Source organism: Moschus berezovskii, chromosome 7, assembly GCF_049115385.1.
Source record: "Moschus berezovskii isolate FMDL1 chromosome 7, NW_MosBer_1.0, whole genome shotgun sequence".
Lineage (NCBI taxonomy): Eukaryota > Metazoa > Chordata > Mammalia > Artiodactyla > Moschidae > Moschus > Moschus berezovskii.
Window position 1 is genome coordinate 93,293,315 of NC_142466.1, and position 20,291 is coordinate 93,313,605.

The 20,291-nt window shown below is 40.1% G+C and overlaps 1 protein-coding gene across 3 annotated transcripts in view; it reads left to right on the forward strand.

Moving 5' to 3' along the window:
- SPTLC1 (serine palmitoyltransferase long chain base subunit 1) overlaps nt 1–19,972 on the forward strand; it is a 60,705-nt gene extending 40,733 nt beyond the window's left edge. For all 3 annotated transcript variants that reach the window (XM_055427507.2, XM_088838158.1, XM_088838157.1), the window contains 8 exons: nt 641–730; nt 5,425–5,532; nt 7,953–8,048; nt 8,405–8,501; nt 10,062–10,116; nt 14,526–14,643; nt 16,875–16,948; nt 18,683–19,972. In XM_055427507.2, the coding sequence (XP_055283482.1) occupies nt 641–730; nt 5,425–5,532; nt 7,953–8,048; nt 8,405–8,501; nt 10,062–10,116; nt 14,526–14,643; nt 16,875–16,948; nt 18,683–18,776 (732 nt within the window). In that variant the 3' untranslated portion in view covers nt 18,777–19,972. The remainder of the gene's footprint in view (nt 1–640; nt 731–5,424; nt 5,533–7,952; nt 8,049–8,404; nt 8,502–10,061; nt 10,117–14,525; nt 14,644–16,874; nt 16,949–18,682) is intronic.
- Nucleotides 19,973–20,291: the final 319 nt, after the last annotated feature.

Here is a 20,291-nt window from a genome sequence, read left to right on the forward strand (position 1 = left end):
GTTTTTTAACTTTTTATTATTAAGATCTGGCACATTCAGAGAAAATAGTAGTAGAGTGAAGCCCCCTGTGCCCTTCTCTCAGCTCTGTTTTCAAAATTCTGTCATTCTTGCGTCATCTGAACCTTCACCTAACTCCCCACCCCATCTTTGTGAAGGTGATGATGATTGTCATCATCATTATAGTTCTTCTTATTTTAGGTAAAATTTACAGACACTGAAATACATGAATCCTAGTCATACAATTTTGACCAGTGGTTATACCTATGTAGCCCAGGTGTCCTGACCCCTGTCGTGACATAAAACATCCACTTCTCTCCCAGAAGATTCCCTTGGGTCCCTTCCCAGTCATTCTGGGCTTGGAGGGTTGTGTTTTGTTTTAATATTCTCAGATTCTAAACAGTTTGTATTTGTGGGTCAGGCCTCCTCATTGGCTATGTGACCTGAAAACATACCTGGGAGAAGAAAGCATTGTTTTTCATCTCATAGTAACAGGATCTCAAACCTTAAACTTGAAATTAATTTAGTCTATTTATTTATCTTGGTGAATAAATCTTGTAGGGTGAAAATGCTAGAAAGCACCTAAGAGATTTTTGTATTTGGAGTTACTAAAGTTTAAAATGTCTGTGTTTTTCTTTTAAAGAATCCTCGCAAGGCTCGTGTAACTCGACGTTTCATTATAGTTGAAGGATTGTATATGAATACTGGAACTGTTTGCCCTCTTCCAGAATTGGTGAGCAACTATGTTTAATAATTATTTGAGAATTCAGACTATTATACCTTTTGTTTGTGACCACTTTTAATGTATAATGTCTACACTGCTTTGCTTAATAGGTATCATAAGCACATTCTGATCATATTAGGGAAGTTCATATCAGTTCAGTTCAGTCGCTCAGTCGTGACCGACTCTTTGCTACCCAGTGAATCACAGGACACCAGGCCTCCCTGTCCATCACCAACTCCCGGAACTCCGGGAGTCATCCAACCATGTCATTCTCTGTCGTCCCCTTCTCCTCCCGCCCCCAATCTTTCCCAGCATCAGAGTCTTTTCCAGTGAGTCAGCTCTTCGCATGAGGTGGCCAGAGTATTGGAGTTTCAGCTTTAGCATCAGTCCTTCCAATGAACACCCAGGACTGATCTCCTTTAGAATGGACTGGTTGGATCTCCCTGCAGGCCAAGGGACTCTCAAGAGTCTTCTCCAGTACCACAGTTCAAAAGCAATTCTTCAGCTATCAGCTTTCTTCACAGTCCAACTCTCACATCCATACATGACCACTGGAAAAACCATAGCCTTGACTAGATGGACCTTTGTTGGCAAAATAATGTCTCTGCTTCTCAATATACTATCTAGGTTGGTCATAACTTTCCTTCCAAGGAGTAAGCGTCTTTTAATTTCATGGCTGCAATCAGCATCCGCAGTGATTTTGGAGCCCAAAAAAATAAAGTCTGACACTGTTTCCACTGTTTCCCCATCTATTTCCCATGAAGTGATGGGACCAGATGCCATGATCTTTGTTTTCTGAATGTTGAGCTTCAAGTTCACTTTTTCACTCTCCTCTTTCACTTTCATCAAGAGGCTTTTTAGTTCCTCTTCACTTTCTGCCATAAAGGGTAGTGTCATCTGCATATCTGAGGTGATTGATATTTCTCCCAGCAATCTTGATTCCAGCTTGTGCTTCTTCCAGCCCAGCGTTCCTCATGATGTACTCTGCATAGAAGTTAAATAAGCAGGGTGACAATATACAGCCTTGACATACTCCTTTTCCTATTTGGAACCAGTCTGTTGTTCCATGTCCAGTTCTAACTGTTGCTTCCTTACCTGCATACAGGTTTCTCAAGAGGCAGGTCAGGTGGTCTGGTATTCCCATCTCTTTTAGGATTCTCCACAGTTTATCATGATCCACACAGTCAAAGGCTTTTGCATCGTCAATGAAGCAGAAATGGATGTTTTTCTGGAACTCTCTTGCTTTCTCCATGATCCAGCGGATGTTGGCAGTTTGATCTCTGGTGCCTCTGCCTTTTCTAAAACCTGCTTGAACATCTGGAAGTTCACGGTTCACATACTGCTGAAGCCTGGCTTGGAGAATTTTGAGCATGACTTTACTAGCATGTGAGATGAGTGCAATTGTGTGGTAGTTTGAGCATTCTTTGGCATTGCGTTTCTTTGGAATTGGAATGAAGACTGACCTTTTCCAGTCCTGTGGCCACTGCTGAGTTTTCCAAATTTGATTAGGAAAGTAGATTAACATAAATGCCAACCATGACCTATAAAGAGTAATCACTACTGAGTTTTTTAAAATCAACTTTACTGAAGTGTAATGGATGTGTAATAAAATACACTTATTTTAAGTATATGGTTTGATGTGTTCTGACAGGTGTACACTAGTGTATCACCAGCCCCGCAGTCATGATATAGAACATTTCTGTCACTCCAGAGGATCCCTCAGGATCATTTCTTAAATGATTAATGATGTTTAGCCTCTTTTCTTGTATTGGCTACTTATTGATCTTTGGAGAAATGTCTGTAGAAGCCTTTTGCCCAGTTTTAAATTGGATTGTCTTTGTTAAGTTCTTTGTGTATTCTGGATACTAAACCCTTATCAGATAATGTGATTTGCAAATATTTTCTCTCATTCTGTAGATTGTCTTTCCATTTCTTTGATGGTGGCCTATAGTGCACAAAGGTCTTTAATTTTGGCACAGTCCAATTTATCTAACTTTTTGTTCTTATTTTTCTTTGTATATTCTGTGAGAGAGGGGTTCAACTTCATTCTTTTGGATGTGATTATCTGTTTGTCTCTCTACCATTCATTGAAGAAACTCTTATTTTCTCATTGAATGGTCTTGGCACCCTTGTCAAAATCATCTGACTATAAATATATGGGTTCCTTTCTGGACTCTCAGTTCTATTCCATTTGTCTATCTAGCCTTATGTTAGCACGATGCTTAATTGCTTAATTCATGTAGCTTTGTGGTAAGCTCTGAAATCAAGACATGTGAGTTCTCCATTTTTATTCTTTTTCAAGATTCTTTTGGGTATTTGGGGTACCTTGAGATTCCATTTAAATGTTAGGATCAGCTTTTCCATTTCTGTAAAAAAATGCCATTGAGATTTTTTTTATAGGAGTTGTATTGAATATTTAGATTGCTCTGGGAAGTATTATGATCTTAATGATAGTAAGTCTTTTCATTGATGAACAAGGAATGTGTTTCCATTTATTTTTATTTTCTTCAATTTATTTCATTACTGTTGTGGTTTTTACTGTAAGGTCTTATCTCTCTTTGGTTAAATGTATCCCTAAGTATTTTATTCTTTTTGATGTGGTTATTGATGGGATTATTTTCTTAATTTCCTTTTTGAATTGTTCATTGCTAGTTACAGAAATACTACTGACTCTTGTGTATTGGTCTTGTACAGCTTTTGCTGAACTTGTGAGTATTGAAAATTACAGGATACAAATTAGGGTTTGACAAAGGGATTCCTATTTTGTTGCACTTGTCTGTTTGTGTACCAGTACTATAATAATATTATTAAACATTTTCTAAAACATAGTTTTTAGAAACTATTTCATTTGATAATATCTCATATTAATGGATAGGACATAGTCAGAGTTGAAAAAGTGTAATTCTCCCCAAATTGGTTTGTTCATTGTTAATGAAAATTTATCTAAAATCCCAATGGGGATCCCCTCCCAATTTGATATTGATTAGCATGATTGTGGTTAAAAAATAAATTATCAGAGACTCATGATACAAGAGTCTTATATATTTTTGTGCATTAGTTCTATAGTCTCAGTGGGAAAAGTCTTAGTAATTAAAATTTGATAATTAAAAGTATGATTGTGGTGCAAGCGAAGATTACTTGAGTCGTGGAAGGATTTATGACACAACCTGTTGTGTCACATATATAAAAATTTAGTGGTTGATAATCACTATATTTTAATTGAGCTATAAAACTGATCACATACATATTGTAAAGGGTTAAATCAATTAGACATCAGAAGGAGAAAAAAAAACTGTACACTTGTGCGTTTCCCAATGTATACACCCAAAAATTTATGAAATAATTAGAAGAACGTATAGATAAAGATGCATCTAAACCTTTGATGGAAAAGGACTTTCCTACAAGCCAGAAAGCAAAGGGAAAGAAAAAAAATGATTAAAAAACCATGCTAATGAAAACTTTTTCTGCATTAAAAAAAATGAATCTAAATTGAAACACAGTGCCTCTGAGGGAAGAATGTATATAATATTTCCCTAGGAATTTTTATGCATAATTAGACCAATATTTGACAGATATATTACATGTCAGTACTTATAAGGTCTAACCAGTTTCTTTTTTAAAAATTGGCATCGTGCTGTCTGTATTATTTGAGTTAAATTGAATCATTTTAGAGCATCCGAATTTCGCTATTTTCATAATTCATGGCAGTTCTGATCTATGGAGAGTGTGAGTGTGTTAGTCTCTCAGTCATTTGCAACCTCATAAACTGTAGTTGGTGATGGACAGGGAGGCCTGGCGTGCTGTGATTCATGGGGTCGCAGAGTTGGCCACGACTGAGCTACTGAACTGAACTGAAACTGTAGCTCGCCAGGCTCCTCTGTCTATTGAATACTTTAGGCAAGAATACTAGAGTGGGTTGCCATTGCCTTCTCCAGGGAATCTTCCCAACCCAGGAATCGAACCCAGGTCTCCTGCATTACAGGCAGATTCTTTACTGTCTGAGCCACCAGGGAAGCCCGTGGGTGTGTTTATTTACATTCTGTTAGCATGCTGCCAATACCAAATTTTCAGATACTAAACTTTTGCTCCTAGGACAAATACAGAGTTAGTTTTCTGCAGGCCTCCCATCACAATGTTTTCATCCATTGCTCAATACATAACCTTGTTTTTATATGTGTTTGTGTTAAAAGACACCTTACTTAATATATATTGTTGATTTATTCACATTGAACTCATGGCCAGCAGTACTATAACTCTGGCCTGAATGATGCTTATGTAAGACACATTTTTTTTCATAAGACACATCATAACCTTCTTGCACTTAGGAATACTAGACCAGACTTCAGCACTGTGCTAGGGGTCCATTTTAAATAACAAAATCACAAAATGTGGCAGTAAACAGGACGTGACGAGAACACTTATTCACAGTATGAGCTGAAGTAGTAGCCTGTTAGCCTGGCTGGAAAGTATGTTCCAGGTGACTCACAGTTTTCACCACTCTGCAAGTGTGCCTTAAGTATTAGTTTGGGGTCACAAATTTTAGCAAATTGGCAGTTTCACAAATATGAATTCACCAATACTGAGGATCAACTGTACATTTTTTTTCCTCTCCTTTTTATTTTAGGTTTAAATTAGTTCTTAACCATATGTTCCGTGCACTGCTAATCATCAGTATTTTAAAGTTGTGTTTATTTACCACATAGGTTAAGTTAAAATATAAATATAAAGCAAGAATCTTTCTGGAGGAAAGCCTTTCATTTGGAGTCCTGGGAGAGCATGGCCGAGGAGTCACGGAACATTTTGGAATCAATGTAAGCTCTCCTTTTTTGGACATTCCCTCATATAGTAACCATGCAGTTCCATCCTGCTGGGCAGGTTTCATGGGTACAAGACAGTGCTCCTCATCAATGTGCATGTGTAGCACTTCGCTGAGTCCAAGGAGGATGGCTCAGCCGCACCAGAGGCCCCATCTTCCCTTGAAATCTGTGAACTCAGAGTGGCTAATCATAGAATTGTGTTCTGTTTACAAGGTAGCGTTTGATCCCAGCTTTCAGTATCTCGTCTCTAGAAACAGTTAAATTTACCTTCTTTTTTTCCCTTAAAATCAGTAAGAATTCCTCAAGTTGTCCTTAGAAAATATTTATTATAGCAGTGAAAAGATGTTCTTTCTAATATTTAAAATTTTATATTCTATGTAATATGTATGTATGGGGATGATTTTTATATGTACAATATCAGAAACACTTCCCATCATGGGATTCACAGAACAGCCCCACAAGGTCCCAGACAATTGGAGTATGTCATGTTTTTCTTTTGCTGAAGGAAAATAAGCTTCAGTTAGCCCCCCCGCCTTGGTGGTGTGAGCACCTAGATCTTCAGGAAGGAGGAGCAGCGTGGGCCCATCTGTACAACTGGTCACCACTCACCGCTGCATAGCCTGCCCTCGCCCACCGCTGTGTCATCTGTCCTCGCTCACCACTGCCGTAGCCTGTCCTTGCCCTCCACTGTGTCATCTGTCCTCTCTCAGCACTGCCGTAGCCTGCCCTCGCCCACCGCTGTGTCATCTGTCCTCGCTCACCACTGCCATAGCCTGTCCTTGCCCTCCACTGTGTCATCTGTCCTCGCTCAGCACTGCTGTAGCTGGTCTTCATTCACCACTGCCGCAGCCTGCCCTCGCCCACCCCGTGTAATCTCTCCTTGCTCAGCGCTGCTGTAGCCTGTCTTCATTCACCACTGCCATAGCCTGCCCTCGCCCACCACTGTGTTGTCAAGTTAAAGCAGCTTTTCTCCAAATCTTCTGTATAAAAATTTTCACAGCTTGTGTTAAAAAGTTGAACTTAGGAAACATAAAATCACTTTCAACTACATTTGCATCCCTCTCCCCATACAGAACTAGGGAAAAACGTAAAGCAGAATGAATATCACAGAAAGTTGACTGAAGCATGCTCCCCAGAGACAGACTGACATTTGGCAACTAAATGCCCTAAAGAATTTAAGAAAATTGGAAATGTAATTCAAGTAAAATTTACACCAGAGCAGCTTTTAAGACATGAAGATTTTAAAGAAGATAAAAGCACATCTAATTTCACCGTTCTGGTTTTCTGACTGCTTTTAGCAGTTGTCTCAGCGATATTATTTATAAGAGCTTGAGTAACAGTACAAAATGTATGGACTTTATTTGGATCCTGATTCATACAAATACTATGGAAAACAAGGTTTGTAAAACGGAGATACTTGAACCCTCAGTGTTTGACATTAAGAAATTTTGATAACGTTTTTGAAAAGGTGCATATCTTTTAAAAGTGCTCACTGAAATAATTATGGATGAAAACAAATCTGAAATTTGCTCCAAAGAAATGAAGAGGGCAGTAGGGGGCTGTTCATAGAACAGGATTGTCCATAAGTTGATAATTACTGAATCTGGTGGCAATTCTGTAATACTTTGATGTATGTTTGGAATTTTTCATAAGGAAAGGATAAAGAAGAATAAGAGGGCGCAAGTTTCCTTGCTGGATCTGTGGAACAGTTAGAATAACACCATGTGTGATCTGACCAGTTATCATGGCCACCAGTGAGGAATTACTGAATGGCTACTGTACACAGGGTGGAACTGGGTTCTGGGGGCTGGAGCAGAGTGTGAGGACCCAGGGAGTGCCGAGCAGCTGAAAAGGTGGTGGGTATTCAGGAGCCCACTGGGCGCATTAGGTTTATCCACTGCCCAAATTGGTTCATTTGTTCAAAGAACTATTGCCTTCATGTTGGAATAAATTGATTTCATTTTTGGAAAGGTGGAAAAGATGAATGTAGTACACATTCCAAAAATGCTCAAAAGATTCCTTTTTGTTTCTCTCAAGTACCTTCTATGGAGAAGGCCAGCTGAGACCACTGTTTTAGCAACGAATGATGTTATCTTGTGCCTCTGAACATGTTTAGTATTAAATAGCTTTAGATTTCATCTTTTATCCTCTGTGAATAAATTGTCAATGCATGATGAAATGGCAGAAAAGTATATATAAAATGAGACACTTTCAGAGGTGGGTTGTGAAGCAACAGTCCTTTTAACAATTGATTTTGTATGACTTATCCTTTATTTTCACAGAGGTGATTTGAATCCAGATGTTGACATCACTGCTAAAATTTTGTCTCTAAGCTTGACATTGGCCTTTTTTTTTTTTTTTTTTCCTTTTCTTTAAATTGAGAAGTAACTCCCACTGTCCCTCTTTTCTGGCAGATTGATGATATTGATCTTATCAGTGCCAACATGGAGAATTCACTTGCTTCTATTGGGGGTTTCTGCTGTGGCAGGTCTTTCGTAATTGACCATCAGGTGGGTTCTTTTTAAAAAGAGCAAAAACTGAAAGTTACTGCTCCATTTGAGTCACCCAAACATGTAACTGTTTTTGCAAAATTTCATTCTTAGTTTATCATACAGTTTTTATTTAGAAATAGATTTCTTAAAGAATCACTCAAAATATTTACATTTAGAAATTGTTTCCCTCTTTAAAAAAAGGTTTTGTTTTTGTTACATAACATCTGTACATGCCTGGGTTTTTACCACCTTAGCAGTTGTACACACTATTTGGTAGGTGGTATGGAGATTTAGTGCCTTTAGATATTTTAGCCTTTCTGTCCCCCCCACCCCCCACCAGATGTATGCTTTGTGACTTGTTTGTTTCTTTTCAGAGACTTTCTGGCCAGGGATACTGCTTTTCAGCTTCCTTACCTCCCCTGTTAGCTGCTGCTGCGATTGAGGCTCTCAACATCATGGAAGAGAATCCAGGTATAACCTTTAATCCCAGGAAATCAAAGATACCACAGGTTATGTTAGCCGTGCTCCTTGTTTGCTTTTTTGAGAAAGTGGCTGGAGAGAATTATTTCCTAGACAAAGCTCTGGCTCAGAATTAGATTATCTGGCAACCTATGGGAAGAATGGTGGTGAAGAAGTTGTCCCTGCCCCAGGGTTTTGGTATAGAGCTTCTCTCGTTTCTGGAGATGAAGTCAGAGCCACAGCAGAGCTGGCTCCTTTGGTGAGCAAAGATGCTGGAAACAGGAGGGTTACCTCTGGGCCAGTCACCATTGAGTTTATTTATTTATTTATTTATTGGAGGCTAATTATTTTACAATATTATATTGGTTGGTTTTGCCATACATTGACATGAATCCGCCCCGGGTGTACATGAGTTCCCCCTCCTGAACCCCCCTTATTTATTTATTTTTTTGAGAAATTTGCTGAAGTATGCTAATTTTTGGTACATATAATTTTATAGCTGTTGTCTGGTTTTCCCCTTCAGCCTTTGAACCATGATTTGGTACTGAAGTCAAACTGTTTTACCAACCATTAAAGCTTGCTTAATGGGCAGGTGACTTAATTTAAAATGTGATTGTGTTATCACAACCTGCTGCTGCTGCTAGGTCACTTCAGTCGTGTCTGACTCTGTGTGACCCCCACAGACGGCAGCCCACCAGGCTCCCCTGTCCCTGGGATTCTCCAGGCAAGAACACTGGAGTGGGTTGCCATTTCCTTCTCCAATGTGTGAAAGTGAAGTCACTCAGTCATGTCTGACTCGTAGCGACCCCATGGACTGCAGCCTACCAGGCTCCTCCGTCCATGGGATTTTCTAGGCAAGAGCTAAAACACAAATGCAGGCCTGGGTTTTGTAAAGTTTAAATTTTCTAAATTTCTAAAGTTTCAGCATTGATTTTTTTAATTCAGAGAATCAGTAAAAGTGAACGTTTCTCTGTGCATATTCATATGCTTGCTTGTCACATAGCCTGCCACTCTCATCTCCTCAGATATTTCAGCTTGTGAAATTTCCTTAAAAGAAAGCAAACGTATCGAGAAAGAGATCATAAACATTAACACAGTGTCTGTGTTTTCCCAAATTCTTTAGGGAATTTGTACCCTTTTATTCTTAGCCAGATAATTTATAGAATCTTGGTAAGAAAAAGAGCCATTGTTTTGTTGTTGAAAACCTCCCAGATTTTGCTGAAAGTGGGGTGAGAAGGTGCAAGCTAGTATGTGCCAGAGATGAAAGTTGGGGGACTTCAGAGAAGTTACCAGCTGTCTGTGTGTTATTAGTAGGCAGAAGGATTTGTAGTGTTTGAAACGGATGAACTGGGGACTTCCTTGGTGGTTCAGTGGTTAAGACTCTGCGCTGCCACTGCAGGGGCATGATTTCGATCCCTGGTTGGGGAATTAAGATCCTGCATGCCACACAGCATGGCCAAAGGTAAAATTAATTATTTAAAATAAATTGATGAACTGGGTCTTCAAGAACATTTTTAGATTAGTAATACCAAATTTTCCAAATGTACTATCAAATGTATTTGTTTCATTCAGGTATTTTTGCAGTGTTGAAGGAAAAGTGCAAACGAATTCATAAAGCTTTACAAGGGTGAGTTTTATATCTTTTCAACCAACTTGAAGTTTATTTTCACCACATTCAAACAACTCATGAAAATTTTTGAATGTCACCTCTTTGGTTTTGAGTGCATTTAATCGGCTGGGTCAGTTTGACTAAGTTACAACCAAGAAACCAAAAACACAGTTCATTCAAATTTCTCTTTGTGTGAATCCAGAACATCCATTTTGCCATTGTTTTAAAGAATCATAGCTTTGTTTTTCCAAAAATGATAACAAGCTCATTAGTAAAATAATTACAGCAGTACGAAAGATGAAGATGAAAAATAAAAATAATGAACATTTGACCACCAGAAATAACTGATAAACACTGGAGAATCTCTGCACATCTGTAGGGATAGAAGGATGTAATTAGATGATGGTGTCATACTGTCTATGTTACTTTTTAGAAAATTACTGTTTTATTTTAAATTACTTAAACTAGTGAAAGTGAAGTGAGCCTTATGTGTATTCTGTTTATTTTTGTTTATATTAACTGTACAAGAGTAGTTCTTTAAAATTCCTTGAGAATTGTGGGGGGAAAAATTGAGGCTGGTTTGCCTGTGGTGTTTCTTTTTGCCTTTCCAAGGTGAAACCTGCGTTCTCAGTCATGGAAGTCCTATCCCTATTCCCAGATATGGAATCTAGAAACTCTTCTAAAAGAGAAAGACAGTTGATAAATAAGCAGGTCACAGATGTTCCAGATAATATAGGGGCAGAAATAATTAAAGTCTGGATCTGACTTTATGATCATAGCAAAAGTTCTTGCATGATTTATGGTAGAGAGATATTGTTGTTATTGTTTCCAGTTACATTGGTTTATGAAATATTAATAAACCTGCTCAGCCCAGCACCTTGGAGTCACTGTCAATTCATGAACACGTGCCTCAGATGCCCTTTATTCTGTCTAGCGGTGTTAAGTCCAGTCCTCCATTTTTCCCAGCTCTTTCATACTTCTCCTCTCTAAAATCCCTCACCCTCTGTCTCACTCCACCCACTTGTAGCTGACAGCCTTGTCTCATGCTTTCACTTGGGAATTCCTTCATTTTCCCTCACAAACTTGTACACCTGGAGGTATTCAAGCCAGTCTTTCCTCGTGTTATAGCCAGAGAAGTGTTCCTCCGTCCATCATACCTCTTTCTTAAAATCGAGTACCTTTGATTGTCTCCTCTCCTTTCTCTGCAGTCTCTCCCATTTCCTGGTCATTTGATTAGCTCTGCCCTGTCTTGTCTTCAGTTTTTCTTTCCCATGACCCCACCCTGTCTCCCAGCAGCTCGCCCATTGCTCTGCTTCTCTTCGTAGTCAGTCTTTTCCCCATTGTTTAGCCTCCTCCACATCCTCGCCTCCCATGTACACTTGAGACTACTGAAACCCCCCTCTACTCCTGCACTTTACCTAGCGTGCGCCTGTCACTAACAGGGATGACTGGATTTTTTGATGTTAAAACATCCTTGTATTCCTGAGTAAACCCCTACTTGACTATAGTATATTTTTCTGCACTGTTAAAATTTTGAATTTTTATATCCATATTTGTGATTTAAATGGGCTTACGATCTTTGGTTCCAACAGCCTTACCTAACCTGGGAATCAGTGTTGTGGTAGCCTCAAATGATTGATAGTTTTTCCACTGTCTGTCATTATGGAGCTACTGTGTAAGACCAGGCTTGATGATTTTATTTCTTCAGAGTTGAGTAAGACTCCTCTGTCAGACTCTCTGGAGTTGGGGCCTTGGGTTGGGCATATAGTCTGTGATTATCTTTCCTATGTCTGTATTATTTCCTCTTTTTATTTTCTCTTTCTGTCATTTGTCCTTTTATGATACTTCTTCCAGGATTTTTGCCCAGCACATTTTTTTAAGTTTGATTTTGTTTTCTTTGATTGATCTTTTTTTTCCTTATTTTTCTGCCTTCCTTGTTTCATTGAATTTTTATTTATTCTTTTTTTAGCTTTTTACATTCAGCTATTGGTTTTATTATTTTCCAGTAAATATCTTAAATATTTTCAAAGGCAGTATTTCCAACATTCAATTCTAAGTAATTTTTTTAATATCTTCTAATCAGAGATTTGCTTCTGTAATCTCTGAGGCTGCATTTGGGAGAGGAAGTCAATGGCCTATGCTAGTTTGAGTCCTTACTGGAATCTTGAAGTCCTTAAATTCTGACAGATAGTTATTCATGCCCAGTGCTCTCCCCACAGTAAGCACATGATAGAGACCGTGTCTGAATTGTTGATTGTTCTGTCCCTGGGACTTAGAGCAATGCTTAGGATTTCCATTTGGTAAAAAAAAATATGGTAGATAATAAGGTCTTCAAAAAGATTTTTAAGTATAATAGGCTCTGAAACACAGCTTCTAAGTTTCTGAACTCAAGTTATAACTCTGTCCATTGGTTTTAGTTGAACTTCAATGCATCAGTATCCAGGCAGCCAGAAAGAAGGCATTTTGTTTCATTCCTCTCCCACCAACTTGCTCCACCCAACATGTGAGATGAGCCCGTTTGATCAAATAATAAGCTTGGTTGGGCTTTTAGGTGCCTTGTTGTTAACAAGGAAAATCCAGGCCATTTTATTCATAAGAAATGCTATTTGAAAAGTAATATTTTCAGTTCTCTCTGAGAGTATATGACCTAAAATAATTGATACTTATTTGTATACAGTTTAACACATTCAAAGTTCACCTAGGAAATGGGTTTTGAAAGCATATTGCTTAGTTTCTACATTAGTAAAACAAGTTCTAAAGGAGATCAATCCTGGATGTTCATTGCAGGGACTGATGCTAAAGCTGAAACTGCAATACTTTGGCCACCTCATGCGACGAGTTGACTCACTGGAAAAGACTCTGATGCTGGGAAAGGTTGGGGGCGGGAGGAGAAGGGGACGACGAAGAATGAGATGGCTGGATGGCATCACCGACTCTGTGGACATGAGTTTGAGTGAACTCCGGGAGTTGGTGATGGACAGGGAGGCCTGGCGTGCTGTGATTCATGGAGTCGCGGAGAGTCGGACACGACTGAGCGACTGAACTGAACTGAAAACAACTGATCTATAAGGTTTCCCAGTATTCTAGAAGTCCTAGAATCTAAGGTTCCATTTAAACCTGCAGCCTGGTTTATTGAGAGATCCTAGCATGATGTGATGTTCAAGGGTGGCTTGAAAGGCGGGTGATCTTAGCCTCCCCACCTCACATGCTATTTGGCACAAGTAGTCATTCAGGAAAAGTGTGGTGAGTCCTAAAAATACTTGAGGAATTGAATATGCTACCAAGTGCCTTTTGTATTCATTTTAGTCTAAGGGAAAAGCAAATCTTTCCAAGTAAAGCACACTAAATGAAAGCAATCTAAAATGTTTAGCCCAGTTTCAAATAGACATGTATTATGGTTCCTGTCCCTCGATATAGGCAAAAAATCATACCATTCCTGACTAATATGGCCTGCAGTTCCATTACATCTGTAATAATCATTTGAAAATACAGACTTTCACCCCTAAAGAAATCTGTTTTTCTCCTTGAGAAAGAGTAGGTTTCTGTGCTGTTAATCCTAAGAAAGAAGAAAATAATTGTAATTCAAGTAAAACATGCACACAAGAGGGCAACTTTACAACCTGAACATTGCTGGTGGTCACAATATAAAATTTCAGTGTCAGAAGTCATTCCTGTAATTTATGAAAAACAAGATACAAACTAAAGATTTAGAAAATAAGGAAGCAGCATTATCAACTATAGTAAGTTGTCCATGAAGAAAACCAAATAATAGAAAATGAAGGTGCTTTCCTAAAGTGGGTGCTGAGGGAGGCCCTCGGGGAAGTGACAGTGGACCGGGACCAGGCGTGTCTGGCACTCGCAGTAGAACGGGAGAGAACAGATGAGGAGAGGAAGCTGAAAGACCGAGGCCCACGGCCAGAGTGGGACCTGTGAGGGTCCCACTGAGGCCGGGGCTGTCCCAGCCAAGCTGGATGAGGCATGTAGACCACCTGTGGGAGGCTGGAGATGATGAGTGTGTTCTCTGTGAAATGTCACCCCAGGGGGACCCTCCAGACAGGGAAGCATCTTCCCAGCCAGCCATGCTTCAGGGTGTCCTAGACTGGGAAACACTGCCTGGAGCGTGTATTTTTACCTTGCTTTGTCAGATCTAGAATCCCATCACATGATGTTTCCCACGAAAGTTCCAAGTTTCTGTCACATTCATTAATGCAGACTTCATAAGATTATTGATATGTGAGGAACCTGCGCTTGAGGAGGACATGGCAACCCACTCTAGTATTCTTGCCTGGAGAATCCCCATGGACAGAGGAGCCTGGCAGACTACAGCTCATGGGGTCACAAAGAGTTGAACTTAACTGAGCAACTAAGCACAAGCACAGCCTGAGCTTGGAAGGGAATTTATGCTTCTGTATGTGTTTCCCTTTCAGCATTCCTGGACTAAAAGTAGTGGGGGAGTCTATTTCTCCAGCATTGCACCTCCAACTGGAAGAGACCACTGGGTGTCGAGAAAGAGATGTTAAACTGCTTCAGGAAATAGTAACTAAAGTGAGTATCCAGTTGTTAGGTGAATACATAACATGTTTGCGAATGAAAACAGACTCACTCTGCTTCCTTGTCCTGCTTGTCCTTGACAGTTCCTTCCTGAGCCTCCTGCCCTGAGTCTGTGCTGCCAGGCATCAGGGTAATAGTAATGTTTCTGCACACACGCTTTGTGTCGGGGGATGTGGGCCTTGTCTGGGTGCCAGAGTGTCCGTTCTGATCAGACTCACCTCTGTCCTCTTCTCATTCGTGGCAGCAGGTAGTCTTACTGCTGCTTTGTTCCGGAGGGAGACTCAAAAGAGGGCATGTGAATCAGTTGACTCATACTGTACTTAACATAGCTTATCCTCATAACAAAAAGAAAAAGTGAGTCTGTGGACAGTTTACAGATCCCAAAGTAGTTTCTGTGGGCCCAGTCGATACTGGCTGTCTGTGGGAATCATTTTGAGAGTCGAATGAGGAGAGAAAGGCTCTGGAGGAGGGAACAGAATACTCTGTGAAAGCTGCATTTATAAGAAGGGAGCGGCAATTCTTACAGTGTTTTTGCATCATCACAGCTTCCATCCTAAAAGCCTTTGTTCCTCTTTGCCTTTTCTTTTCTGTTTTTGAAAGAGAAGAGAGAATTATGACACTGTAGCCCTTTTTTAAGCTTTGTAGAACTGAGAAGAGTTTCTGCCAAGTTTTTGTTGAGTTGCTTGACAAAACAGTGTTTTTACAAACTGAGGTATGGTTTATAATGTTTCTTAACTAGCCAGGAAGCAGAGCCAGTCCAGATGTTTGCAGAAGGAGTTAACTTTTCCAAGTAGACTTCCAGAATGCAGAATTAGCAAACGTCACTGCCTGCCGTTGTTTTCCATCTTTTCCTAGCAGAGGAAAAGCTGCCTTCACAGCTTACAGAGCGACTCCTTTCAGGCTGATAGCTACCACAGGCTGGCTGTGGTTGTCCTCTCCTTTACAGCACCTCTTGCTCTGATTGGGTTTTGTTGCTGTTGTTTAAATACCATTCACCTGTAAAATTCACCATTTAAAGTATCCTGCTGAGTGGTTTTTAGTATCTTCACAGGGTTGTGCAGGCATCAGTATCTGATTCCAAAACATTTCATCACCCCAAAGAGAAACTGTTATAAATCATTAACCTTGTCTGACTTTATGCTTTCTTTATTTTGATAGCATTAGTTAATTTTTTAAAATTGTTGACAGATAGCTGATGTATGGGAAAACTGTTCAAAAAATGTGTGATACCAGACTTTTCTGTGCCTGGTAGCACCATGCCCAAGTGTAGCACATGGGAATCAGCGCTGTTGCTGGCATTTGAAAGTGTTAGTTGCTCAGGTGTGTCCGACTCTTTGTGACCCCATGGACTGTGACCCGCCAGGCTCTTCTGTCCATGGTATTCTCCAGGCAAAAATACAGGAGTGGGTTGCCATTTCCCCGTGAGCAATTTCTTTCTGAAGTGATTCTGCTGGCATTATTAAATCCAGCTCTTGGTTAGCCTATAGGGCTTTGCTGGTCCTGTTTCCACCTGTCCTAACTCCGCTTTCCCTAAAATGGTAATCCCTAGTTGCTGCTAAGTCACTTCAGTCGTGTCCGACTCTGTGTGACCCCATAGACAGCAGCCCATCAGCCTCCTCTGTCCCTAGGATTCTCCAGGCAAGAATACTGGAGTGGGTTGCCATTTCCTTCTCCATAGTTACCTGTGGCTATTTGAATTAAGTCAGACTCAGAGCTCAGTGTCACAGTTGCACTAGCCATGTCTCATAGTGACCGAAAGCCACATGGGTCCCTGACTGCCTATGAACAGTGCAGAGTAAACACCTCCCTCATTGCAGGAAGCTCTGTAGAACTGTGTTGCTCAGGATGATTTTGTAGTTATTTTGTCTTCTGGTAGTTATAATTCGGAAAATGAATGAAAACTTCTATTGAGGTGGCATTTCTGTGTACCTTCCTGTTTTAATGACCAGTGTCTGCAATCTGGGCTTTCCAGGTGGCATTAATGGTAAAGAACCCACTTGCCACTGCAGGAGGCAAGAGACGTGGTTTGGATCCCTAGGTAGAGAAGATCCCCTGGAGGAGGGCACAGCAACCCACTTCAGGATTCTTGCCTGGAGAATCCCATGGACAGAGGAACCTGGCAGGCTACAGTCTGTAGGGTCGCACAGAATCAGACATGACTGAAGCAACTTAGCACCCATGCACATCTGCAGTTCAGGTCACAGGTATATTTCTTTTTCATACAGTGCATGGACAGAGGCATCGCGTTAACTCAGGCACGCTACTTGGAGAAAGAAGAAAAGTACCTCCCCCCTCCGAGGTTAGTAGACTTTAAAATATGACTTGAGGCATCATTTTGTTTACTACTTTAAGCTCTTTTGAAATATATTATGTTTTGAAATTTTTTAAAAGATTATCACAGGATAAGAATATGTATCATTAAAAAATAGTATATCACCTGTTGTTCTTAAACTAGATGTTTTCCCATTTTAACTGAAAATCCCTCAGGACTCTAGTAAATGACACATCTGTGATCCCAAGACTGAACTGGGACAGCCCAGGTTCCCATCGGTGACAACCTGCCACTGTGCTGTGGCCGCAGTTTCTGCCACAAGGACAGTCCTGCAGGGAAGGACACAGTCTGGTTGGTGGTTTCGTCTCACCTCTGGCCCAAGCACAGTGTGTGATACTTAATCTGACAGACATTTATTAAACTCCCAAGGAAAAACAAAGCATCAGTGGGGAAAATCAAGAGAGGTTTGAGCAGCCCTCCATGGAAAGTACCTTGACTCATGATTTAAAATCACTGTTCATTGAATGGGGAGGAAGGTGGGAAGGGGGTTCAGGATGGGGAACACATGTGCACCCATGGCTGATTCATGTCAATGTATGGCAAAACCACTACAATATTATGAAGTAATTAGCCTCCAATTAAAATAACTTAATTTTAAAAAATAAAATCAGTGTTCATTGAACAAAACATCCTTATTCTGCCCTTAAGTCTTTACAGTGTAGTCCAAGGAGGTAGATACCCAGAACATATAGTGTTCAAGGTCATGACACAGTCCACAGAGAAGGAGGATATGGTTAATTCTAGCCTGGGAGGGACTCAGGCTTCCGAGAGCAGGTGATGCTTAAGTCAAACCAGGAAAATTGAGTGTATCAGACAAGCTGGGGTGAGCATGAGGCCTTCTAGAGAATGCAGGGTTCTGGAGATCTACAGGTGCATTAAGGGGAGCCCAGAATACAGGTTTGAGAGGAACCATCGAGAGGGAGGCTGGAGGAGCCTGGGAAAGCCACAGGAGAGCACATGGAGTCAGAGCACCATGCAGACATGGAGCGCCAGGCTGGGTTCTGGAAGACTGTTCTGGCAGCAACCGGAAAGCACCCTGCAGATCCTGCTCTCTCTGTTCTAATCACACCATCCCGAGTTGTGAGCCTGTGTTTCATGAGGACAGGGGCCATCCTAATTTTGTGCCCTCAGGACTCCAAGCCCAGCCCACCTCAGCACATGTGTGTCCAGTGGCTGATGCAGGTAAGTGCAGAGCAGAGTAAGAGGCACAGGGGTAGCACTGAGCTGTCAGGCTGATGTTTCTTATCTTTAGTTTCTTGAAAACTTGAAAATCTTTGCCTTGCATAAAAATATTGTAGAACACTATGACTTACCGAATTAAAATTGTGAACAGCTGCAGACTCATTAATTTGAGAAATGGTGACTTCCTGCTTTGAACCTGGTACTGCTTGCAGTGGTAGATTTAAAGCATAGAGTTTCCTGTTGGCCCTAGCAGAGCCCCACTGCAAGGTTACCTTGACCTTACTATCACTAGTAGTCCAGGGAGGAACAGTCACTCCTGTAAGTGGCAGTCAATCCTTGTGGTTCGCAGGACACAAGGTCCCTGCCACAACTGCTCAGGCCTGCCGGGGCAGTGAGAAAGTGGCTGTGGACAGTAGGCTGTGTTCCAGTAGAAGAGCTTTATGCACAAAAACAGATGGCCACAGACCCTTTGTGTAGAATCTCATTTGACTGTCTTTTGTGTCCCTTATGGTTTCTCAGCATTAGGGTTGTGGTCACAGTGGAACAAACAGAAGAGGAGCTGGAGAAAGCTGCGTCCACGATCAGCGAGGTGGCCCAGACCGTGCTGCTTTAGTCTGGGGCCTGGTGGCCACTCAGCACGCAACACTCAGGCCTCAGAATCATGGCCGAGCGAGCAGAGGGTGCCTTGCAGTTACCCAATAAGGTGTCTCTAGACGGTGTGGATGTCAACGTGTTGTGTGACCATGAGATGGATGTTGGTGACTTTTTAAAGGAAAACATCTGAAAACCCAATCTAATTATTTTTTTAAAAGGAAAAACTAATGACAGCATCTAACTGATACTTAAATTGTGCTATTTAGTACTATTTGTCTAAATAATTAGACAAAATTGTCTACACCAGTAAAACTTAGAGGCACGTCAGCATATATGATACAAAATGTACTGAAGATCTAATCCAACCACCTCTTTTTCAGTCTTTGTCATGTGAAGCTCAGTGGTGGCTAATATATAAAAGAACACTTTTGTGTGATTATTATAAACTTTTCATTATATTTGAATCCTAGGATTTTTATATACACTAAATACTGATGTTGCACCATTTCTAACATTGAATCTTAGCATCCCTAACCAGAGAACAGTCATTATACTTCCTAAGTGAGCAATAATTTACATCAAATACTATTTTATTTTAGTATAATTGACCTTTACGTTTATTTTGTGTTGACTTCTAATCTGTTTTCTGAAGAGGGTTACTGTGATCATCCCAAAATGGAAATCATGTCCTTGATATTTTAGAATATCTTGAATGTATTCTTTTTTGTATAGTGGGTTTGCCTAGGGACATATAACCATGGGCTTTTTCTAAGCTAAAGAAAATGAGACCTTTATTTCTTTTCAGTTTAATGAATTCCAGATATCTGAAAAAGATGTGAAAGCACTGAAAATAAAATTTTTAATCTGTGCTTTAGCTATCTGTTTTTTTCTTTAGCAGACCAAGTTGGGTGATATAAATGTGATATATGCCACAAGATAGTACATAGATATTACATTATTATTCCATCTCTTGTTAAAGGGAAAAGAATAAAATTATATTGAAAATGTTTTTATAGTATATGTTCATATTAACAAATAGTCCTCAACATCTTTTTAGATAACATATATTTTTTAATGTTTAGTTTCTATTTTGCTTGAGGTATTTTGTATATATGTGCCTTGTGATTGCTGCTGCTTTAAAAGATATAGTACTCTGGGGGATGAATCTGTTCTGTTTTGTTTTTTAATTAAATAAACCTACATTCCTGATAATAAGTCTATTTGCATATGTAATAGAATGGTCTCTTAATTTTAAATTCTGCAGACCTAGGATGGTAGTCTGTGTGTGAGTGTGTATGTAAGTTAAAGACCTGTTCTTTTTATAAGCAGATTATGATTGTAACCTTTCAGAGTCAAAATTGCAATATCTAGATTTTTATTGCTACTTTTAAAAAATGATTGGAAGTTCCTGGAAAAAAATGATGGAGCAGCACGTATTATTTAACTTCAATCCTTGAAACACATCAGTTCAGTTTAGTTCAGTCGCTCAGTCGTGTCCGACTCTCCGCGACCCCATGAATCACAGCACGCCAGG